The 25,251-nt window shown below is 43.6% G+C and overlaps 1 protein-coding gene across 1 annotated transcript in view; it reads right to left on the reverse strand.

Annotated features, from left to right (window-relative positions):
* Positions 1-219: 219 nt before the first annotated feature.
* Positions 220-25,251, reverse strand: part of PYGM (glycogen phosphorylase, muscle associated) — a 49,181-nt gene continuing 24,149 nt past the window's right edge. The window contains exons 10-19 of the mRNA XM_070766492.1: positions 24,501-24,664; positions 19,749-19,863; positions 16,139-16,240; positions 14,141-14,288; positions 13,061-13,119; positions 11,658-11,799; positions 9,397-9,604; positions 6,470-6,604; positions 3,835-3,901; positions 220-839 (exon numbers count right to left, since the gene is read on the reverse strand). Coding sequence (XP_070622593.1) covers positions 687-839; positions 3,835-3,901; positions 6,470-6,604; positions 9,397-9,604; positions 11,658-11,799; positions 13,061-13,119; positions 14,141-14,288; positions 16,139-16,240; positions 19,749-19,863; positions 24,501-24,664 — 1,293 coding nt within the window. The 3' untranslated portion in view covers positions 220-686. The remainder of the gene's footprint in view (positions 840-3,834; positions 3,902-6,469; positions 6,605-9,396; positions 9,605-11,657; positions 11,800-13,060; positions 13,120-14,140; positions 14,289-16,138; positions 16,241-19,748; positions 19,864-24,500; positions 24,665-25,251) is intronic.

Consider the following 25,251-nt stretch of genomic DNA (forward strand, 5'->3'; position numbering starts at 1 on the left):
AAACTTTTGCAATCTGCTTGACGGGCGAGGAATTGGATGCAACTCAAAACAGATCTTTATTTAGTTTTTAGTTTTAAACTGTCATCCCGCCCCATTGCTCCCCAAAGCTGCCCTTGGTTTTCAGGGGCTAAGAGGACACCTTCAAAAATTAAACTAATGTGTGTTCCTTTTAAAAAAAAAAACTTGCAGGAGAAAGAAAGAAATTCCAGCAGTCAGGAATGTTTTTAAAACCTTTAATTTTTTTAAAATTTTCCTTTTGCCTTCTATCTTCCGGTTTGCAAAACCCTTTCCTCATTTCACAAAGACCGGAAGGATTGTGTGGTTGTGGTTTTTTTGTTTTTTTTTTGCCGAGCTGAACAACCAACACACCTTCCCCTGCTGTGCCCAGCTCTTTTGCAGATCCTTCCTCCTTCAAAGCTGCAAAAATAAGCTTTTTTCCCCCCTCACACTAAGAAGGGAAGGGAACATGGGAGAAATACGAAGGAAAAGGTGATGGTGAATTTTAAAAAAAACCCAACATACCAAGGGGGGGGGGCAGCTAGGAAGGTGAGGGATCCTTTCTACCACACCCCCCCTCGGTGACATGTTGGGAGCTTGGCCAAGGGATGGAGAATTGTATTGCAGCCAAGTCTCCCCCCTCCCCAGTTGCTGGGGAGGGGTCACAGGGCTGGATCACCGGTGGGTGCTCATTCCCGAGGCTCATCGGGGGCAGGGATCTTCTGGCGGGTGGGCTCGACTCCCCAGATCTCGCGGGCGTATTGGGAGATGGTGCGGTCACTCGAGAATTTCCCGGAAGTCCCAATGTTCCGGATCACCTTCTTCGTCCATTCCTTGGGGTTCTGCGGAAGGTCAGCGAGAGAGGAATTGAGAGAAGGAAGGAAGGAAAAATCGTGGCTTTCCTCTTTTTTTAAAAAATAAAATAAAAAATACATTTTTAGTGGAAGTTTTATATACTGCTCAAAAAAAATAAAGGGAACACTGAAACCACACAATATAATATATAATATTCAAAGTGTTGGTTATGACCTATGAAGTCCTTCATGGCACCGGGCCAGAATATCTCAGGGACCGCCTTCTGCCGCACAAATCCCAGCGACCAGTTAGGTCCCACAGAGTGGGTCTTCTCCGGGTCCCCTCAACCAAACAATGTTGCTTGGTGAGACCCAGGAAGAGCCTTCTCTGCGGCGGCCCCGACCCTCTGGAACCAACTCCCCACAGAGATTAGAATTGCCCCCACCCTCCTTGCCTTTCGCAAGCTGCTTAAAACCCACCTCTGCTGCCAGGCAGGGGGGAACTAAGATACACTTTCCCCCTAGGCCTTCACAATTTTATGTATGGTATGTTTGTATGTATGATTGGTCTTTATATAATGGGTTTTTAACTGCTTTTTTAGTATTGGACTTTGTTGTACTGTTTTACTGCTGTTGTTAGCCGCCCCGAGTCTGCGGAGAGGGGTGGCATACAAATCCAATAAATAATAATAATAATAATAATAATAATAATAATAATAATAATAATAATAATAATAACTCCAAGTAAATCAAACTTCTGTGAAATCAAACTGTCCACTTAGGAAGCAACGCGGATTGACAATCAATTTCACCTGCCGTTGTGCACTTTCAACTTTGTAGTACAGAACAAAGTATTCAATGAGAATATTTCATTCATTCAGATCTAGGATGGGTTCTTTGAGTGTTCCCTTTATCTTTCTGAGCAGTGTATAAACACTAACACAAACTAAGAGAGAGGGAGAAAGGGAAAGAAAGAAAAAAACAAGGAAGGAAGGAAGCTGAGAGAATGAAGGAGAACAAAGGAAGAGAGAGCGAGAAAGAGAGGAAAAAAGAGAAAGAAAGGAAAAAATAGGGAGGGAAGGAAAGAAAGAAGGAAGATGAGAAAAGGGAGAAGAGAAAGAAGAGAAAAAGAAAGGAAAGGGGAAAGGAAAGGAAAGGAGGAAAGAGAAGGGAAGGAGGAAAGAGAAGGAAAGGAAAGGGAAGAAGGGAAGGAGGAAAGAGAAGGAAAGGGAAGAAGGGAAGGAAAGGAGGAAAGAGAAGGAAAGGAAAGGGAAGAAGGGAAGGAGGAAAGAGAAGGAAAGGGAAGGGAAGAAGAGAAGGGAAGGAGGAAAGAGAAGGAAAGGAGGAAAGAGAAGGAAAGGAGGAAAGAGAAGGAAAGGAAAGAAGGGAAGGGAAAGGAAGGAGGAAAGAGAAGGAAAGGAAATCTTCCATTTTTCATTGTAGCCAGTATAAGTACCATCACAACTTATTAATAATAATAATAATAATAATAATAATAATAATAATAATAATAATTATTATTATTATTATTATTATATATTAGATTTGTATGCCGCCCCTCTCCGAGGATTTGGAGTGCCTCACAACAGGACAATACACAATATACAAAAACAATTAAAAAAAACCTTATAAAAATAATCATACAGCTGAAACAAACCATACATAAATTATAATAGCTAAGGGGTATATTAATTTCCCCATGCCTGGGCGTCCTCCTCGATCCACAGCTCACATTAGAGAACCATCTTTCAGCTGTGGCGAGGGGGGCGTTTGCCCAGGTTCGCCTGGTGCACCAGTTGCGGCCCTATCTGGACCGGGACTCATTGCTCACAGTCACTCATGCCCTCATCACCTCGAGGTTCGACTACTGTAATGCTCTCTACATGGGGCTACCTTTGAAAAGTGTTCGGAAACTTCAGATCGTGCAGAATGCAGCTGCGAGAGCAGTCATGGGCTTACCTAGGTATGCCCATGTTTCACCATCACTCCGCAGTCTGCATTGGCTGCCGATCAATTTCCGGTCACAATTCAAAGTGTTGGTTATGACCTTTAAAGCCCTTCATGGCACTGGACCACAATATCTCCGAGACCGCCTTCTGCCACACGAATCCCAGCGACCGATTAGGTCCCACAGAGTTGGCCTTCTCCGGGTCCCGTCAACTAAACAATGTCGGTTGGCGGGGCCCAGGGGAAGAGCCTTCTCTGTGGCAGCCCCGAGGTCTTGAACCAACTCCCCCCAGAGATTAGAACTGCCCCTACTCTCCCTGCCTTCCCTAAACTCCTTAAAACCCACCTTTGTCGTCAGGCATGGGGGAACTGAAACACTTCCCCCGGGCATGTACATTTTATGTATGGTATGTTTGAGTGTGTGTTTGTTAGCAAAAATGGGGTTCTTTTAAATATTTTAAATTATATTTGGATTTGTTATACATTGTTGTGTTATGCTGTGAGCCGCCCCGAGTCTGCGTAGAGGGGCGGCATACAAATCTAAATAATAAATAAATAAATAATAAATAAAAATAAATGAAACCATTTAAAAAATCATCATTGACGAGAACACAATCCAATTTACTAAAAAAATATGGCCCTTTATCCCATGCATTTATTACAGATTTGCACTTGCGGTCTCTTTAGAAATGGGTCTCACGGTTTGAAAGAAAACGTTAAGATGATGGATAAAAGACTGAAAAACAGAGGAAGGTGCTGGGGAGAAGATGCTTGATTCTTGTATTTTAGCATCCGTACCCCGAGTCCTTCTCTTTGTTAGACCAGGCATCCCCAATTCCTGCAACAGTTCTTAACAAAATGTTTTAGCCTCCAGCCCCCTCATCATCGTTGTTGCTCTTCTCTGCACTCTTCATTATTGTGGTGGATGCAAACTTTTAATTTCAATTAATGCAAAATTACGCTTCTCTCTAGCAGCCTTAGCATAGATAGCAGCTAGTACTACTCAGCGGTCTTTCTGATTCTATCGTCCTTTGATTCAAATTGGCACTAACCTTGCAATTTGGCAAAGATACAGCCCTCTCCAGAGGAAACTCACCTTATAAAGGGCGCTGACTTTTTCTTGACATTTCATGTAAGCTTCGTAGTCGGCGAAAACTTTAAACCTGCACCAAGAAAAAGGGTGATTACGGGAAAGCCCAGTTTTCTCATTAAGATGCTAAGGGCAGGAGCAAGACCCTTGAGGTCATCCAATCCAACCCTTTGGATTAAAACCCCCATGACTGGAGGCTGTCTAGCTTCTGGCTCAGAGTTTCTCACCCTTAGGAACTTTAAGTGGACTTCAACTCCCAGAATTCCCCAGCCGGCAATAATTCTGGGAGTTGAAAAACACTAAGGGTGAGAATTTGAAACACATAGAAACATAGAAGTCTGACGGCAGAAAAAGACCTCATGGTCCATCTAGTCTGCCCTTATACTATTTTCTGTATTTTATCTTAGGATGGATCTATGTTTATCCCAGGCATGTTTAAATTCAGTTCCTGTGGATTTATCTACCACGTCTGCTGGAAGTTTGTTCCAAGGATCTACTACTCTTTCAGTAAAATAATATTTTCTCATGTTGCTTTTGATCTTTCCCCCAACTAACTTCAGATTGTGTCCCCTTGTTCTTGTGTTCAGTTTCCTATTAAAAACACTTCCCTCCTGGACCTTATTTAACCCTTTAATATACAGTACTGTATTTAAATATATTTAAACACTGTCAATTTTGTTGCTTTTGTTTCTAACTTTTGGTGTGCATTTGAAAAATTTCAGCCTGTTGTTTTGTCTCCTGCGTGGATGAATATGGAAAAAGCCCCTTTGAATCCCAGCAAATTTTAAGAAAGTGAAAGAAAGAAAGAAATTATCATAATTTGAAAAGTTAGGATTTTAAAACCTCACTTTAAGGTGCCCCCTGCTGGACACCCAGCCCAAGGAGAGAAGTCAGAGGCTGAGTGAAATATTGTACCCCCAAACAGATATTGATTTGGGGGACTAAACTCCCAGAATGTCTCATCCAGCAATTGTGGACTTCAACTTCCAGAAGGCAAAATAGCTGGGGGATTCTGGGAATTGAAGTCCATCCATCTCGAAGCTGCCAAGTTGGGGAACGATAAATATATGGCCATATATCCTCGGCCATATACAGTGATACCTCTACTTAAGAACTTAATTCGTTCCATGACCAGGTTCTTAAGTAGAAAAGTTTGTTAGTAGAAGCAATTTTTCCCTTAGGAAAAATGTAATAATGCATGCAAACCTATTAGGAAAGAAATAAAAGCTCAGAATTTGGGTGGGAGGAGGAGGAAGAAGAAGAGGAGGAGGACAGTCGCTGCCCAGAGCGAAGGGAGCGTTTCTTTTCTCTGGGCGCTGGCAGAGGTTTATTCCCTCCCCAAGCGCCAAATAAAGGAAAATGCTTTGTTTGCTCTGGACTGCCAAAGCCTCCTTAAGCGCCACCGAAAGGCTCCTCTGGCAGTCCAGAAAAGCCTGAGATGGCCAGGATTAAAGAGGGAATGGCAGGAAACTGGCTAGGCCTTCGTCCCACTCTCAAATTTCCTGGGAAATTTTTCCGGGCTCGGGTTCTTAAGTAGAAAATGGTTCTTAAGAAGAGGCAAAAAAATCTTGAACACCCGGTTCTTATCTAGAAAAGTTCTTAAGTAGAGGTGTTCTTAGGTAGAGGTACCACTGTATATCCAAATATATGACCATATATCCTCGAAGAGGGGCATAAAAGTCCAATAAATAAATAAATAAATAAATAATAATATTCAATGGATAAAGACCTGATTATACTAGCTATTTATAAGTAAGATGTAGAGATTGTATGGATAAGCATAATAAAATATGGGAAGCATTTATATGAAACACAGTAGGTTTTTAAAAAGCATATTTATGTAATGTATATGTGTGCGTGTGTATTCTAAATACACTTTATCATGCAAACATAAATCTATTTAATATTTAATATTTTAAAAAATATAAATATAACATATATATATTGTAAATAAATGTTTATTTACAAAAGATAAAAACACACTTATATAACTATCATGCAAACATAAATCTGTATATTTAATATTTATTTACAAAATGTAAATATAACAATAATATATATTTTGTAAACAAATGTTTATTTACAAAGTTTAAAAACACTTATATAACTATCATGCAAACATAAATCTGTATATTTAATATTTATTTACAAAATGTAAATATAACAATAATATATATTTAGTAAATGAATGTTCATTTACAAAATATAAAAACATTTATTACATCATTATATAATATGAATTCATAATATATGAATTGGATACTTCTATATAGAATGGCAGCCATTTTTTGTTGTAACTTTTGTACCATATTTTAACTTGTACTTAAAAAAAATATTAAGCACTTGTAGTTTTTAATGATGCATGGATCGTTGTGTTCTGTTCCTTGGGTGGGGGTGTGTGTTTCCCCTCCTGTTACTGACAGAATAACAGAGTTGGAAGGGATCTTGGAGTGAGATTTTATTTATTATTTATTAATTGGATTTATATTGGAAATCTTCTAATCTAACTCCTTGCCCAGACAGGAGACTGTATACCAAATGGCTGCCCAACCTCTTCTTATTTTAAAAGCAATAACAAATATATCAAAACACAACTTTAACGTCATAAGGGAAAAGGAACATGCACAGGTTTCGCTCTCACCGGTCGTGGTACATAAGCATGTTGACGATGTCCTTAAAGAGATCTGGCTGCTTGGGTGAGAAGAATCCGCTGTTCAGCTGGTCCATGGCTTGCTTCAGTTCTGGGATGTGATCATAATAATCCTTGGCGCAATAGCTGTGGGCAGAAACAGGGTTTGTTTAGTCCAAAATGGTTGTCCTACACTAAGGGGTCCCCAAACTTGGCAACTTTAAGACTTGTGGACTTGAACTCCCAGAATTCTAGGCTGGCTGGAAAGGTTCTAAAATTGGGGGTAAAACTCACTTAACAGCTGTCTTAATTAGCAGCGGGACTTTTGGGCTCAATTGTGGTCGTATGTCGAGGACATGTTTAATCTCCTGGGTTCAAGTTGTCATTTTCTGTTTCCTTTCAAACAATTTGTGTGTTTCCTTTTAACGAACATTAGTGTTCACACAAGACATAGATAAGGCTCTTGTGAATCAGGATCAGCTTTGCTTTTTTGTGTTAAACCGTGTTTAAAATTTGTTATTCCAGGTGTAAAACCAAACAGCCAGACAGTCTTAAGAGATGTCTGTCTATTATTATTATTATTATTATTATTATTATTATTATTATTATTATTATTATTATTTATTAGATTTGTATGCCGCCCCTCTCCGAAGACTCGGGGCGGCTCACAACAATAAAAACAATACAAATCCAATATTTAAAACAATTTAAAACCCTTAATATAAAAAGCAATCATACATCTTATACAAGCCATACAAAAACGAAATGGTCCAGGGGAATCAATTTCCCCTGTTTCATCGACGGGACCCGGAGAAGGCCAACTCTGTGGTACCTAACCGGTCACTGGAATTCGTGCGGCAGAAGGTGGACTCGGAGATATTCTGGTCCGATGCCATAAAGGTCTAATTCTAGGGTCCCCCAAATTTGGCAACTTTTAAGACTTGTGTACTTCAACTCCCAGAATTCTATGCTGGCTGGAGAATTCTGGGAGTTCAAGTCCACAAGCCTTTAAAGTTGCCAAGTTTGAAGTCTTCTGTCCTACACTCAATTAAATTGGAGAGGGGAAAAAACAGATTTATCTTACCAACTCTTTTGGGGGGAAATAACAGAGTTAGAAGGGAACTTGGAGGTCTTCTAGTCCAACCCCCTGCTTAGGCAGGAAACCCTACACTAATTCACACAGATGGTTACCCAACATCTGCTTAAAAACTTCCAGTGTTGGGGCATTCACAACTTCTGGAGGCAAGCTGTTCCACTGATCAACTGTTCTGAGTGTCAGGAAATTTTTCCTTAGTTCTAAGTTGCTTCTCTCCTTGTTTAGTTTCCACCCATTGCTTCTTGTCCTATCCTCAGGTGCTTTGGAGAATAGGCTGACTCCTTCTTCTTTGGGGCAAACCCTGAGATATTTGAACACTGCTATCATGTCCCCCCTGGTCCTTCTTTTCATTAAACTAGCCATGGCCAGTTCTTGCAACCTTTTTTCATATGTTTTAGCCTCCAGTCCCCTAATCATCTTTGTTGCTCTTCTCTGCACTTTTTCTAGAGTCTCAACATCTTTTTTGCACAAAAAAAAAAATCCCAATCTGATTCCCCCCTAATGCTTCTCAACGTTTGGGATGGCAGCGCGCCCACCATCGTTTTGCAGGCTTGGCCGCTAGGAATGATGGGAGCTGCAATCCATCCCTTTTGCTGGCAAACCAGGATTCGGTTGTAACTTTTGATGTTTATGATGACCAAGCGCTGCATGTTTTTGCAACTGATTCCGCTTCGGAGGAATCCAATGCAAGTGAATGTTGAATAAACGGCATTCAGCCTTTGCTAATGTGCTGGGCAGGGGGAATCTCCAATCTTTGCCACTTCAAGACTTGCAGACTTCAACTCCCAGAATTCCCCAGCCAGCCGTGCATCGTCCAGCGAGCAAAGTTAACGGGGGGAAGCCAGATGCACTGAACAACTGCTTAACAGATGCAGTGATTCACTCAACATCCACGGCAAAACAAGTTGTAAAATTGGGCGCGACTCGTTTCATAACACCCTTGCTTGGCACCGGGAGTTCTGGTCCTAATTGCGGTCGTAAGTCAAGGAGTTCCTGCATATAGGCTGAACATTCCACAATGTGCACTATGTCCATGTCAGAATAGAGTAGAGTAAAGTAGAATAGAACAGAATAGAATAAAATATAGGAAAGAATAAATATAGGAATGGAATGGATTAGAATAGAATAGAATAGAATATAGGAAAGAATAGAATAGAATATAGGAACAGAACAGAACAGAATAGAATAGAGGAAAGAATAGACTAGAATAGAATAGAATATAAGAAAGAATAGAATATAAGAAAGAATAGAATAGAATATAGGAACAGAAGAGAATAGAACAGAAGAGAACAGAATATAATATAGGAAAGAACAGAATATAATATAGGAATAGAATAGAATAGAATAGAAGAATACAATATAATAGAATAGAACAGAACAGAATATAGGAAAGAGTAGAATAGAATATAGGAAAGAATAGAATAGAATATAGGAATAGAATAGAATGGAATGGAATGGAATAGAAATTATTTATTGGCCCAGTGTGATTGGACACACAAGGAATTTGTCTTTGGCGCAGATGCTCTCAGTGTACATATGCACCAAAGACAAAATTCCTTGTGTGTCCAATCACACTTGGCCAATAAATAATTCTTATCAGCCCTCTTAATACCTTTTCATCCTTTATAATACGTTTATTACGGTAATATATCAGGGATTGCATGACATTTGTAGATTCCATATGTTGAATAATTAAAATAAAATACCCCGGAGGTGCCCATTTTATACTCGCCAAGTAAGTCAGACTCCTAAAATCCTAAGGCTGGAATTGACCTTAGAGGTCCTCTAGTCTGACCCCCCTGATCTTGCCTGTGCCTGCCTTGAGCTCCCCTCTGGCACATACCCCTTCTTGTCCATCTCGTCCACATCCTCCACGCGCATGCCAAAAATGAACAGGTTCTGCTCGCCAGCTTCCTCCGCCATCTCCACATTGGCGCCATCCATGGTGCCAATGGTCAGGGCCCCGTTCAGCATAAACTTCATGTTCCCGGTTCCCGAAGCTTCGGTGCCGGCTGTTGAGATCTGCTCTGAGAGATCAGCTGCAGGGATCGCTGCACGAGAAAAGGAGGAGAGCAGGTGTAAATCAGATCAAAGAGTCCAGCTAGAAAGGAGCATCTAGAAAATGCCCCAAAGTTGGTTTCTTTCAAAAGGCAACTGGACTTTGTTCCTGCTTGAAGCCGTTTTGCTTCTCATCCAAAAACTTGTTCAGTTCTGAACTGTGAATGATGGAAGGATTTAAATTCCTTGCAGTCCTCTGGTCATTAGTAATCTTGCTCAGAGTTGCTCTGTGCCCACAGGGTCACCTAATAATGGCAAATGGGTGTGGAGCTTTCTTGGAACTGCTGAAAAGACCGTGTTAAATACACTGAAACACACACACTTTTAGCAGTTCCAAGAAGGTCCCTGTTGTGGTTCGCTCGCGTCCTGCACAACTAGCCATGGACTCAGAGCTTTTGCACTTCCTGAGATGAGTAACTCAGGAGATGGGGAGGAGCCTGTGCTTGATGCTAGAGTACGCAGGGCAGTTAGCAGGCAAGACTGGCTTGGTAGGAGGTTTACTCAGGAGGGTTGTGAGTGTTCCTTGTCCACCTCAGCTCATGTCAGATTCTGAGGAGGATGAGCCAGGTCTCTCTGGATACAGTGGGCCAGTGGGGTTGCCAGCTGAAGCAGAGAGCGAGAGTGAAGGAGAAAGTGACCTGAGTCAGCCTGAGCAACCACAAGAGGGGGTTGATATGGCAATGGGGGAGTGGTCCCAGTCAGAGGATGAGGAAGACATGAGAGTGGATAGTCAGTGGATAGACCCTCGCTATAGAGGATTGCTCAGAAGGCGAGAGGAGTTGCATAGTAAAAGGTATTTGTGTATTGACTTAGCCTCTTTGTGGTGGGATGTCACTTCCAGGAATATAAAGGCAAAGGATCTTGGGAAATTGGGTGTGGGGATTCAACGTCGTTCAACGGAAGAGATGTGAGACTGGGGTGTGTGTTTGAACAAGGCTTTAAAACCATGATTTCTGCCACAATAAAACTCATTTCTCTGCTGGATGCTTGTTTCCAGGTGAGCAAAATTCATATGCTTAAATGATAAATGGACTGTGTTATCTAGGAAGGCTAATTTGGGCGAGTTTGGCACCTTTCCCAGACATTGTTGACATTTAGCTCCAAAGAGAAAAATACTCCCTTCTTCTTAGCCATTTAAAATCCGCTTTTCGTTATGTGTGCTTATATTTTATTTATTTATTTATTTATTTTGTTTATTGGATTTGCATGCCATCCCTCTCCGTAGACTCGGGGCGGCTAACAACAGTAATAAAAAACAGCATGTAAATCCAATACTAAAACAACTAAAAAACCCTTATTGTAAAACCAAACATACATACAAACAAACAAACATATCATGCATAAATTGTAAAGGCCTAGGGGGAAAGAATATAAATAAAGAGTTGGATTTATTCATAAAATAAAGGATTTTTGAGTCGGGGGTTTCGATCCGAGGGTTGTGCACAGAACAAGGAGGAGCACTGCTGGCTGATGGGCCCTGCCCTCGAGGTATTTAAGAGTGAGTCACGCCATGATTCTAGCCATCTAGTTTCGAGTTAATTCAGCTTGTGTTTTAAAACGACACACTCTTGGCTTTCAGAAGAGCTCTGGACTTCAAGCTTACTTCTGTACATCTCTGCGTCTGGACATTATTCCAGCTGGGTAATTATTGCTGTGCTTATCTCTCTCTGGGACTCTTGCCAGCTGATCAGACTCTCTGCTCATTCCGGCAAAGCCGTTTAGAGACTTTAGCTTCATTTGAAAAGACTTTTCCTGTAAATAATTCCTTGTACATAGGAAACCCTTTATTATTTAAACCCGGTGGTCTGCGTCTGATCCCTGGGGGGCTTGGTGCTGGAACAGAACAGTTCCACACCCATTTGCACTATTCAGGTGACCCCGAGTGCACAGATATACCTCCAAGCGGTCTCAGCAACTCTCAGAAAGAGAATTAACAACCAGAGGACTGGTTTAACATTGTATAGGATAAAGAAGCATTCCCTGACAATCCACACCAGGAGACACACACACACCCAGACAAAGGCAGGGCCAGCAAGTAAGACATACCCTTTTCAGCCAGGGAGACTCGGTAGTTTTCCAAGAAGATCATCTTCAGACGGTCACCAACGATGGGATCGTGGTTGACGATGTCTCCGATGGAGGTAACAAGCTTGATGATCATTTTGGCCATGTGGTAGCCAGGAGCCGCCTGCGGGGATAAGGCAAGACTTTAACCTCCTTTTGGGGACCCCAATCCAGCACCCATACAGCTGAGAAAAGTTCAATCTTGAAACGGTCAAGAAATTCTCGGGCGGCACTGACTCTGTCAATTTTCTGTGCTTCAGTAAGTATCTTGGACATCCATAGAAACATAGAAGACTGACGGCAGAAAAAGACCTCATGGTCCATCTAGTCTGCCCTTATACTATTTTCTGTATTTTATCTTAGGATGGATATATGTTTATCCCAGGCATGTTTAAATTCAGTTACTGGGGATTTACCAACCACGTCTGCTGGAAGTTTGTTCCAAGCATCTACTACTCTTTCAGTCAAATAATATTTTCTCACGTTGCTTCTGATCTTTGCCCCAACTAACCTCAGATTGTGCCCCCTTGTTCTTGTGTTCACTTTCCTGTTAAAAACCCTTCCCTCCTGAACCTTATTTAACCCTTTAATATATTTAAATGTTTCGATCATGTCCCCCCTTTTCCTTCTGTCCTCCAGACTATACAGATTGAGTTCATTAAGTCTTTCCTGATACGTTTTATGCTTAAGACCTTCCACCATTCTTGTAGCCCGTCTTTGGACCCGTTCAATTTTGTCAATATCTTTTTGTAGGTGAGGTCTCCAGAACTGGACACAGTATTATTCCAAATGGGGTCTCCCCAGTGCTCTATACAGCGGGATCACAATCTCCCTCTTCCTGCTTGTTATACCTCTAGCTATGCAGCCAAGCATTCTACTTGCTTTCCCTACCGCCTGGCTGCCCTTCCAAATGTTGTCTCACCAGCGCACAAATCTTGGGCACCCATCGCAGAAGCGTTCATGCCCTCAGCATTCAAGTAGCACTTTGCACTTGGAGGGAAACGGAATGAGGACGCTCATCTCCAACCTTCCCTAAAATGCCAATCGGTGATCTACTGACCACTGGCACTGCTCATTCTCTTCTGCTCGCTTCCTGCTACACAATGGTAATATCAACTTTCCCTGTGAACATTCCCTGCAAGAGCTACTTGCCTTGTAACCTTACTTTCCAGATAACCCTTGTACTATAGGGCCTCCTGCTTGAGCAGGGGGTTGGACTAGAAGACCTCCAAGGGCCCGCCAAGCCCTATGGTTCTACCATTCAAAAGCTAACGGAGGCCAAGAGACCAAGCAGATATTTGCTTCGTTATCCCCTCATCACCCCTCTTCCTCGAGTATCCCAACTCCCATCTTCCCCAGCCCTGCCCTCTGCTTTCCATTCTCACCTTGCCGCCAATCATGACCGTCCGTGGCACAAAGTGCTTGTTAGGTTCCCTCTTGATTCCTGGGTGGAAGAACAGTCCACAGTCAGATGAGAAATGAAAACCAGCTTCTCATTTTGGTTTCTGGTGTCTCCCTGCAAATCCTTTTAAGGCAGGATTCTCACATTACTGAGAAGTAGCAGGTTGGTGCAGTGAGGAAGGGTGGGGCTGGGTTCGAGCCCTCCCTTAAGCATGAAAGCCAGCTGCGTCAGTCTCTTCGCCATCATGGTTTTGTGGTGGGAAAAGATAAGGGGGCAGGGGGCTTAAAGTGGACTGAGTAAAACCCCAAGGGCAGGTGGGGTGTAAATCTGAACAGTAATGAAATAATCAATGAACCAGGCTTAGCTGAGCTGACACAATGGGTTAGGCACAAAATAATTTGCAAGACTGAAAAGGAGCTGAGCTTATAATATGTACTTGGTTATTGGATGGATGGGTGGGTGGATGGATGGGTGGATGGAAGGAAGGGAGGGAAGGAAGGACACAAGAGAAAGGAAGAAAGGATGAAGGAGAAATAGAGGAGGGAGAGCAAAGGAAGGAAGGAGAGGGGGAAAGAAGGAAGGAATGGAGAGAAAAGGAAGGAAGGAGAGAAGAAATGAAGGAAAGGAGGAGAGGGAAGGAAGGTAGGAAAGGAGAGAAAGGGAAGGGAGGGAGGGAGGGAAAAGAAAGGAAGAAAGGACAGAGGACAGAGAAAAGAGAGGGCAGGAGGAAGGAGAAGGGGAAGAAGAGGAAAGGAAGAAAGGGAGGGAGGGAGGGAGGAGAAAGGGAGGAGGGACAGCAGGAGAAAGGAAGAGAAAAGAGGAGAAAGGAAGAACTGGGAGGGAGGAGAGAAAGGGAAGGCAGGAGGCTGGAAAGAAGGAAGGAAGGAGAAAAGGGGAGGAAAGAGAGAGATAGAGAAGGGACAGGAGGAAGAAGGAAGGAAGGCAAAAAAAAAAAGGAAGGAACCATCTGATTTTCACCCAGAGAATGCCAAATCCCACCACTGCCAAAACATTCTCCCTGTCTCTGGCTGCCTTGTAACCATAGCTGGAGGCCGTCACTCACTGTTGTAAAGGGTGATGACATGCAGGCAATTGAGCAGCTGCCTCTTGTACTCGTGGATCCGCTTCACCTGCACGTCGAAGAGGGAGTTGGGGTTGATCTTGACCTTGTACTCCTTCTCCAGGTAGGCGGAAAACTTCAGCTTGTTCTCCTAAAAGCCAAGCATGAAGGGGGGGGGGGCGGAATTAAGCAGAGTGAAGATGAAGACAATGTCATTTGGCGGGACCTAGGAGAAGAGTCTTCTCTGTGGGCGGGCCGTCCCTCTGCAATCGGTTCCCCCCAGAGATTCATACTGCCCCCACCCTGCTCGCCTTCCGCAAGCGTTTAAAGACTCATTTATGCCACCAGGCTTGGGGCCATTAGATGTTTGCCCCCTAGTCAATGAATGTGTTGAGAGAAAGTGGTTTAAATGAAACTATTATTTTTATGGTTTGGCGGTTTTAGATCTTAAATTTAATTAGCCGGATTAAGATGTTTCCTATTATTTTATTATATGTTGTAAGCCACCCCAGGTTCTCAGAGAAGGGCGGCATAAAAGTCCGATAGATAGATAGATAGATAGATAGATAGAGAGAGAGAGAGAGAGAGAGAGAGAGAGAGAGAGAGAGAGAGAGAGAGAGAGAGAGAGAGAAAGAGAGAAATGAAAGATAGATGATAGGTAGGTAGACAGACAGACAGACAGGCAGGCAGGCAGACAGGAGAGAGAGAGATATATGATAGATAGAGAGATAGATAGATAGATTAGAGAGAGAGGGAGAGATTAGATAGATAGATAGATAGATAGATAGATAGATAGATAGATAGATAGATTAGAGAGAGAGGGAGAGATTAGATAGATAGATAGATAGATAGATAGATAGATAGATAGATAGATAGATAGATTAGGTAGGTAGGATAGATAGATAGATAGATAGATAAGGTAGGTAGGTAGGTAGGTAGGTAGAGAGAGAGAGAGAAATGAAAGATAGATGATAGGTAGACAGACAGACAGACAGATAGGAGAGAGAGAGATATGATAGATAGATAGATAGATAGATAGATAGATAGATAGATTAGAGAGAGAGGGAGAGATTAGATAGATAGATAGATAGATAGATAGATTGATAGATTGATAGATAGATAGATAGATAGATAGATAGATAGATAGATAGATAGATAGATAGATAGATTAGGTAGGTAGGTAGGTAGGTAGAGATAGATAGATTAGAGAGAGAGAGAGAGAGACTCAAAGAACACACCCTAGATCTGAATGAATGAAATATTCCCATTGAATATTTTGTTCTGTACAAAGTTGAATGTGCAGACAACATATGAAATTGACTGTCAATCAGTGTTGCTTCCTAAGTGGACAGTTTGATTTCACAGACGTTTGATTTACTTGGAATTATATTGTGTTGCTTAAGTGTATTTTTTTGAGCAGTATATGTCCCATGCTGGACCCCACTTCCTGGACAGAATTGAAATTCCAGGGGGGTTTTTTGCAAAGGAGGAGAATACAGGATAGCATGGGGTGATGGCAGGAGATAAGGAAAACAGCCCCAATTGTATACAGATGGTCCTTGACTTACAACAGTCCATTTAATGACCGTTTGAAGTGACAACAGCAGCACCGAGCAAAGTAACTTATCATTTGTTTTTCTACACTTGTGACCTGCAGCATCTCCAAAATTAAAATGCTGAGCAACTGACTTGTACTTTTGACAGTTGGAGTGTCTCAAGGTGGGTCACGTGACCCCCTTCTGTGACCTTCCGACCAGTAAAATCAAGGGGGAAGCCATTAACGGCCGTGTTTACTAATTTAACAATGGAGCCGTTCGCTTTTCAACAGTGCTAATTATTTTAACAACTAAGAAATTCACTTCACAACTGTGGCAAGAAAAGTGGTAAAATGGGGCAGAATGCACTTAAAACAAATGTCTCGCTTAGCGACATAAACTTTGGGCTCAATTGTGGTTGTGACCGCTGGTATTCGGGGCCAAAACGCCTCCTCATCCTCCTCACCTGTTTCACTTTGGCCACGTCCCGGATAAAACCTTCGTCATCCACAAAGTTGAGAAGTTTCCTCAGCTGGTCCAGATCAGAGATATAGTCTTCCCCGATGCGCTAGAGAGGAAGTCATAGAAAGCAAAGTCAGCGGTGTGGCCGAGGGATTTCAGCCAGGTCTTCAATGGCAGGAGGTCTCCAATCCCGGTTTGCTCCACCTCTCTGTCGTCTGAAAGCCCGTCGCGAAGGGAGCACGAATCTCTCTCTCTCTCTCTCCATCCATCCTCCCCTCTTCCTCTCTCTCCCCATCCCACCCTCTCTCTCTCTCTTTTCTTCTCTTTCCCTCCCTCCTTCCATCCTCCCCCTCCTCTCATTCTTTCTCTCCATCCCTCCCTCTTTCCATTCTCCTTCCCCCTCCCTTTCCCCCGTCCTTCTCTTTCTCTCTTCATCCATACTCCTCCTCTGCCTCTGTCTCCTCTTCCCCACCCTCTCTCCATCCCTCCCTCTCTCCCTCTTTTCTTCTCTTTCTCTCTCTCTCTCCCCATCCCTCTCTCTCTGCCTCTCTCCCCCTCCCACCCCTCCTTTCTCATTCTTTCACTCTCTCTCCCTCCCTTCCCTCTTCCTCCCTCTCTCTATCCATCCTCTTTTCCCCTTCTCTCTCTCTCTCTTTCCCTCTCTTTCTCTCTCTCTCCAGCCATCCTCCCATTTGCCTCTCTCTCCTCTTCTCCACCGCCATTTAGGTACTTTAACCCTCTGTGCATGCACAGAATAATTTGACCAACTCAGCTGCAGTGTACGGTGAGGTCCCACAGAGTTGATCTCCTTAGGGTCCCGTCGACCAAACAATGCCGGCTGGCGGGACCTAGGGGAAGAGCCTTCTCTGTGGGGGCCCCGGCCCTCTGAAATCAGCTCCCCCCAGAGATTTGCACTGCCCCCACCCTCCTTGCCTTCTGAAAGAGTTTAAAAACTCATCTTTGCCGCCAGGCCTGGGGTTTTTAGATCTTCCCCCCCTGACCAATGAATGTTTTTAGTATGATTGTTGAATGAATGGTAATGATAGCTTTTCTTTAATTAGAATTTTAAGGATTGTTTTAATGTATTATTAATTCGATTGTTTATTACTGTTTTCTGGGGGGGTTTTATATATGTTGTGAGTCACACCGAGTCCTCAGAGAGGGGCGACATACAAATCCAATTAAATCTAAATCTAAAATATTAGGGGAATCTTTCTGTTAGAATATTTGGGAATCTTGCTGTTAGAATATTTGGGAATCTTGCTGTTAGAATATTTGGGAATCTTGCTGTTAAAATATTTGGGAATCTTTCTGTTAAAATATTTGGGAATCACTAAGCAGCAACCTTTTGATGCAAATTTCAACACCCAGCACTCAACAGAAAACCCCCAACTTCATACAGTCTTGCAAAGCCATGCTATTATAGCTAATGTTCACCCAATAAACCACAATGGGCGGGTTGAACTCTAAACCACGATTGACCATCTATAATCGGCTGGTACAGACAGCTTCAAAGGCAACCAACTTGGCTTAACATCTTAAAACAGAGTTTATAACATTCAATTTGTTTTGATTTAAACCGAATCATTTAATTAATCATTCGCTTTGATTTAAACCAAATCAAATTAACCTAATTTAATTTATGGTGGTTAAACTGCCTGACCTTTAGAGAGAGAGAGAGAGAGAAAAAAAAATAGGATGGGAAATTTATAGCCAGAACAATATTTAGGGAAAGTATGATAGAAAACCTTTTGCAGATAATTACTTTAGTGACTAACTCCTTACTGGATTCCCAGGATGCTCTGGGTAATTTTGGGCTAATCGCTTTTTCTCAAACCAGCTGCCTGCATCTTCAAGAAAATGTAGGCTATAAATAAACAGATCAATATTGGGGAAAACGACCCATGGGAAAGGAAGTGGCTGTTTTCATGGATTTTTTTTTCCTTTTAAAGGAAATCTGTTAAAAAACCAGAGCAGCAAATGGCTATTAAGGCAGGTCATAAAACAATTCATATTGATCCCTCCATCTTTACCCTCCATCACTTCCAGGCTAAAAACCTCCATAAATTTGCCAACAAAGAATATTTTGGGGATGAGCTAAGAATAGATGGCAGCGGAGATGTTGTTTCATTACAGAATTGATGGGCACCTACGGGTACAGTCAGATACACAGAACTGGTAGAAAAAGTTTGGTCAGGTACACAGAACAGGTAGAAAAAAATTGATTTTTTTTCTTTTTTTTCCCTTCTGGGCTCTCGGTATATTTTTCCTATCGCAGTAAATGAGGTTGAATTTTAGGATGGGTGCCAACAGGCTCGGACTCAATCCAGACAAGATGGAGTGGCTGTGGGTACTGCCTCCCAGGGACACGTCCATCTGTCTGTCCATCACCCTGGGGAGGAGGGAATTATTGACTCCCTCAGAGAGGGTTCACAACTTGGGCGTCCTCCTCGATCCACAGCTAACTTTAGAACACTATCTTTCAGCTGTGGCGAGGGGAGCATTTGCCCGGGTTCACCTGGTGCACCAGTTGCGGATCTATTTGGACAGGGAGTCTTTGCTCACGGTCACTCATGCCCTTATCACCTCGAGGTTCGACTACTGCAATGCTCTCTACATGGGGCTACCTTTGAAGAGTGTTCGGAAACTTTAACTTGTCCAAAATGCAACCGCGTGAGCAGTCTTTGGCCTTCCAAGAAATGCCCATATCTCGCCATCACTCCGCGGACTGCATTGGCTACCAATCAGTTTCCGGGCACAATTCAAAGTGTTGGTTATGACCTATAAAGCCCTACATGGCATAGGACCAGATTATCTCCGAGACCGCCTTCTGTCGCACAAATCCCAGCGACCGGTGAGGTCCCACAGATTTGGCCTTCTTAGGGTCCCATCGACCAAACAGAGCCCCGACCCTCTGGAATCAATTCCCCCCAGAGATTTGCACTGCCCCCTCTCTCCTTGCCTTCCGAAAGAGCTTAAAAACTCATCTTTGCCGCCAGGCTTGGGACTTTTAGATCTTCCCCCTGACCACTGAATGCTTTAAGTATGATTGCTGAATGTTTGGTTGATAAGTTTTTCTTTTAATTGTTTTTAAATTGTAGTATTAATTGGATTTACATTATTGTTCTGTTTTTATATATGCTGTGAGCCACCCCGAGTCCTCGGAGAGGGGCGGCATACAAATCCAATTAAATAAATAAATAAATAATTTTAGAAGAGCTGTACATGCGTGTGTGTACATGCACATACAGTTTATATAGTAGATAATGTATATTATTGTGTGCCTGTGTGTAATATGTATGTACACATATGGCATATATACTTAGAATTAAATAGTATATTTTGGATGTTCAGTAATAGTAAATAGAGAGGGAAATTGTATCTCTTTGAGGCAAGGAGAGGCCAGGCACCCTGACCCAAACCCTTGATGTGAGTGACGTCAAGTTGGCCACCTTTAAGCCAGTCACATGACCTTTAAGCCACCCCCGGGTCACATAATCGTCAAGCCACTCCCACCTGGTCACATGGCTGGCAAGCCACACCCCTAAAACAAGCCACGTCCACAGTGCGGTAGTAAAATTTTTTTGCAGCCCTTCAATGCGTCACAGGCTTACCTCTGCTATAATCTCAGCCAGCCCGGGGTTACATAAAACCAGCCATCGACGGGGTGTGATCCCATTAGTTTTGTTTTGGAACTTGTGCGGTTCGAATTCATAGAAATCTTTAAACCTGGGGAAGAGAGTGGTGATAAGAAGAGAGTTCGATGCAGACGGGGCTGGGTTCCACTTACCTTCGTCGCCGGTTCGTATCGCGACATTTCGTTCACGTCCCCTCGTGCGGATTCACTTCCGTGCACGCTCCGAAGGTGGTTTCAGCCCGGGCGAAGAAATAAAGGTCGGTATTAACCCGCGAGCAGGCGGGCGGGTTTTTTTCAAAGAACAAAACAAGGAGAAGCCATCCAAACAACCCAAAAAAATTATTGAAAATTATGAGGAAAAAATGGTGGCGCGCACGGACTGGCCCAGACAGAACCAGATCCATCTTCGCGTCACCACTGAGTTACTAAAGGTTCGGTCGATCTGGTCCGAACCAGGAGAAACCCACCATTGAATGCAGGGTAAACTATTCCCATTTGGCAAAAGGGCAAACAAAGATCGGGAAAAAAGAAAAAAAATTCTTTCTTAAGAAGGCAAAGAATTATCCGTCATTGGGGCTGCATGCGGATTCTATTAATGCAATTCACGTTCTCCTAAACTTGACTTAATTTTGGTCTCATCTGTGTTGTGACTTTTCTGCGTCCCGCTCAGCTGGTCACGGATTCTGAAGATTGAGAGACGGGTGTGTTTTGGTATCCTAGGCCAGTGTACTTGACACCCGAGTCTGATAGTGAGGAGGTCGGAGAGGATGTGGAGTCGAAGGCTGAAAGCCACCCAGGGTCTGTTGCACCTCCAGAGATGCCCATGAGTGACTAGGGGAAGAAGCGGAGCCTCTTCTCGATGCAAGAGTGCGCAGAAATATTAGCAGACAGGAGTGGCAGAACAGGAAAAGATCTATGCGTGAATAGCTCTATAGAACAATTAGCCATGCTTTCTGGTCAATAAAGGGCAAGTTTTGTGATGAGTGCGTAAGTCAACTGTATAATCTGAGTGACAGATGATCGGAGTTTGATGTGGAACTAGTGAGTTTATTATAAGGAACTTCCTATCTCCGGGCTGCCTGCCAATTCAAGCAAGTCAGGGCCAAAATGCTAGCTGTGTGATCAAAGAAGAATTAACTATGAACTTTATGTCTGTTCTTGGACGATAATTAACTGACAAGAAAAAACATTCCTTGTTTGTCCCTGTATTTTGGAAACCCTTCTGCTTTATCAAATATTAGAATTATATGTTTTAAAACTTGCAAACTTTGGATGTGTGGACTTATTATGGGGGAATGATCAAAGGCAACATGAGAAAATATTATTTTCCTGAAAGAGTAGTAGATCCTTGGAACAAACTTCCAGCAGACGTGGTTGGTCAATCCACAGGAACTGAATTTAAACATGCCTGGGATAAACATATATCCATTGTAAGATAAAATACAGGAAATAGTATAAGGGCAGACTAGATGGACCATGAGGTCTTTTTCTGCCGTCAGTCTTCTATGTTTCTATTACTTGAAGGGGTCAGCATGGAGTCAGAACAATCTGTAGCCCAGGATCCTCCTATTATCCTTCAATATCAGAACCATCTTAACTATAGTGTTAGCTAGGATCCTCATTCTAATCTTAACTAAAATTTTGCTTAGAATATTTTTCTTCAATGGTACAGGATCCTGATCTCAGTCATAATTCAAATCTTAATTAGACATTTTGTCTTCAACTACAGTATTAGCCATCTAACATTTAGGACCCTTTTTCACAGTTAGTGTTGTGGTTAGCTCTGCCCCAGCTCCTGCCCCAAGGACTGTGGATGTGGGGGAGACATCCACATGCTGCAGGCCTGTTTTGCCCCCCCCCAGTGGAATCTGCTGATGAAGGCTCCTCTGACCAAGAAGACATGAGTGACAGGGAGGAGGAGAGTGTGGCAGACAGCTCAGAAGGAGATCAATTATCTAGATCCTCCTTGGATTCAGAACAAGAGTTAACGATACAGCCACGCATGTGGAGAGCGATGCATAGGCAGCAACAACTGAGAGATTATTATCAAAGAAAATGAGGCCACCTGTGGTTGGGTGGGGCTGTGGTGATTAGTGAGGCTGCTATAAAGAGCAGCCTGTGGGTTTGGCCATTGTGTAGGATTATCTGATCGTTGTGTTTCGTGACTGCTTTACTGACTTTGACCTTTTGTGTGCCGATTTCCCCCCGCTTTTCACTTTGTGAAAGAAGAAGGACTGTGAATTGCCTCACAGTATCACAGAACTGATAAGGGACTTGTACAAATTACCAGTTTGTTTGGAGACGAGTGCTCTTGGCTATACCAAAAGAGGGCTTGGTTTAAGTGAATTTTCATTAAAAAGAACATTGTTTTGAATTTTCAAACGTGTGTGTGTCTGAAATTTGTACCTGTGAATTTTTGGGAGGAGTCTACCAGAGAGCCCGACAGAACAGTTAGGACCACTGTAGTTCCCCCGTTCGTGATCCAAATTCAGAAGCTTGGCAACTTGATTCATATTTATGACGGTCCCAGGGCCATGTGATTTCCTTTTGGGACTTCCTGATAAGTGGAGGCAATGGGAAAGCCAGATTCACTTAACAACGGTGTTACTAACTTAAGAAATGCAGTGATTCACTTAACAAATGCGGGGAAAAAAACCCGTCGTAAAATGGGATTAAAACTCCCTGAACAACTGCCTCGCTTAGCAATATTTTTGTCATGGATTGCACCAGTGAATCCTCAATTTCATTGTATACATCAGTGTTTCCCAACCTTTTTTGAGCCGCGGCACATTATTCGTATTTTCAAAATCCTGGGGAACACTGAAAGGGGGGGGGGCGGGCTAAAGAAAAGTTTGGACAAAAAACCCCTCTCTCTTCCTCCCTTTCGCTCTATTTCTCCCTCTTTCTCTCTTTTCCTTCCTTCCCTTCATTCTCTCTCTCCATCCCTCTTTCTTTCTTTCTTCCTCTCTTTTTTGCTCTCTTTCTCTCTCCCTCCTTCCCTTCCTCTATGTCTTTCTCTCTCCCTTGCTCTCTCTCTGTCTCTCTTGCTATCTCTTTCTTGCTTTTTTCTCTCTCTCTTGCTCTCTCTCTCTCTTTCACTGTCTTGCTATATGTCTCTTTCTTTCTCTTTGCCTCTCTTGCTATCTCTCTTTCTCTCTCTGTCTCTCTTGCTATGTCTCTCTTTCTTTCTCTTTCTCTCTCTCTCTGTGCCTCTCTTGCTAAGTCTCTCTTTTTCTCTTGCTATGTCTCTCTTTCTTTTTCTCTTGCTATGTCTCTCTTTCTTTTTCTCTCTCTCTGCCTCTCTTGCTATGTCTCTCTTTCTCTCTCTCTTTCTCTATCTCTCTTTCTCTGCCTCTCTTGCTGTCTCTCTTTCTTGCTCTGTCTCTCTTTCTCTGCCTCTCTTGCTATGTCTCTCTTTCTTTCTCTCTCTCTCTGCCTCTTATATGTCTCTCTTTCTCTCTCTCTCTCAGCTGACTGCAAGCGGGAGCCCTGACGGCGGCAGCTGGACGTGGTGCTGGACACCGTATATGCCAGGCACGCAGCGCCAGCATGTACGACGTCCAGCAGAACGTCCAACCGCCACCGTCAGGGCTCCCACTTGCAGTCAGCTGAGAGAGAGCGAGCGAGCGAGCGATCCCTCTCGCCGCCGCCATCTCCCCCGACTGCCTGCGGCCGCTGCGGCCACCCCCCCCCCCCCGCTCCCATCGGACACTTGCCGTCGACGAAAGAGGAGCTCCAGCTGGGCGGGGCGCTGCCGGTACTTCCGTCCTGGGGCTCCCGCTCGCAGCTGTCCCCCGCCTCCTGCTCGATGCCGCGGTTTTCGGCGCTCTCCTGCTGGGCCCCAAAGAAAGAAGGCGGGAAAAAGGTGCGAAGAATGGAGCTCTCCTTCTGCCTGCCTTCTTTCTTTGGGGCCCAGCAGGAGAGCGCCGAAAACCGCGGCATCGAGCAGGAGACAGCTGCGAGCGGGAGCCCCAGGACGGAAGTACCGGCAGCACCCCGCCCAGCTGAAGCTTGGCGGCACACCTGGCCATGTCTCGCGGCACACCAGTGTGCCGCGGCACACCGGTTGGGAAACGCTGGTATACATGATGTACAATGACAATAAATGCTAGACTATCATAAGCTTGTGCTCATAAGTTGAAGACCACTTGTATTATAGCAGCTACACAATCATGTGATGAGACACTCGGCCTGTATTTATGATGGTTGCCGTGTGATCTGCTTTTGCGACCTGACAAGCAAAGTCCACGGGGAGGGAAGACAAATTCACTTAGAGACCATGTTACTAACTCAACAACGGCAGTGATCCACTTAACAACTGCGTCGAGAAAGGCAAAACTCAACAACTGTCCTGTTGAACAGTGGAAAATTCGGGCTCTATTTTGGGACCGCCTGTGTTATTAATATTGATTGTTTCTTCATTTCTTATTTGACCCCTATGACAATCATTAAGTGTTGTACCACATGATTCTTGACAAATGTATCTTTTTCTTTTAGGTACGCTGAGAGCATCTGCACCAAGACAAATTCCTTGTGTGTCCAATCACACTTGGCCAATAAAATTCTATTCTATTCCAGTTTCAAGAGCCAAACCCTTTTGTTTTGTTTTGGTTGTATTTTCGTGGGCCGCACAACTTCCGTTGTGGCTGGTTTTGACACTCCTCTTGTTTGTCCCTGGTTGTGTGAAAACACCCCCCCCCCCTCTAATTGAGAGACTCCAGATACCTACACGGTGGCCTTCAGGATCTCGGAGTGGATCCAGGCGACTCCATTGACCGCGTGGGAGCCCACGATGCAGAGGTGCGCCATGTTGATGCGTTTGACGCTTCCTTCTTCCACCATGGACATGCGGCGCATCCGGTCGAGGTCTCCGGGGAAGCTGGCATAGACTCTCTGCAGAAGCATAATACGTAATTTAATACTAATAATTTATTAGATTTGTATGCCGCCCCTCTCCGAAGACTCTAGGCAGCTTAGCATAGCATTTAGACTTATATACCGCTTCACAGTGCTTTACAACCCTCTCTAAGCGCTTTATAGAGAGTAAGTCCTGTATATTGCCCCCAACAATCTGAGTCCTCATTTGACCGACCTTGGAAGGATAGAAGGCTGAGTCCACCTTGAGCCTACTGAGATTCGATCTGCCAAACTGCTGGCAGACGGCATTCAGCAGAAGTAGCTTGCAGGACTGCACTCTAACCACTGCGCCAGCGAGAAGACAAGGAAGACCGGATTCACACACAGCCCCCGGGAGGCTTTGCAAGACGGTGGAGTTAAGACTGACGTGTGAGGGGTGCAACCTGGATCCCTGGAAACAGCTGGAGAACTTCTTCTTAAAAAATATCTGATGATAGAGCACCCACAACTTACGAAGAACAAACTATTCCTCTCACTGTTTGAAATTTCTCCTTAACTCTAAGTTGCTTCTCTCCTTGGTTAGTTCCCATCCATTGTTTCTTGTCTTGCTTTCTCAGGGTGTC

This window comes from Erythrolamprus reginae, chromosome 13 (assembly GCF_031021105.1).
Source record: "Erythrolamprus reginae isolate rEryReg1 chromosome 13, rEryReg1.hap1, whole genome shotgun sequence".
NCBI classification, from domain to species: domain Eukaryota; kingdom Metazoa; phylum Chordata; class Lepidosauria; order Squamata; family Dipsadidae; genus Erythrolamprus; species Erythrolamprus reginae.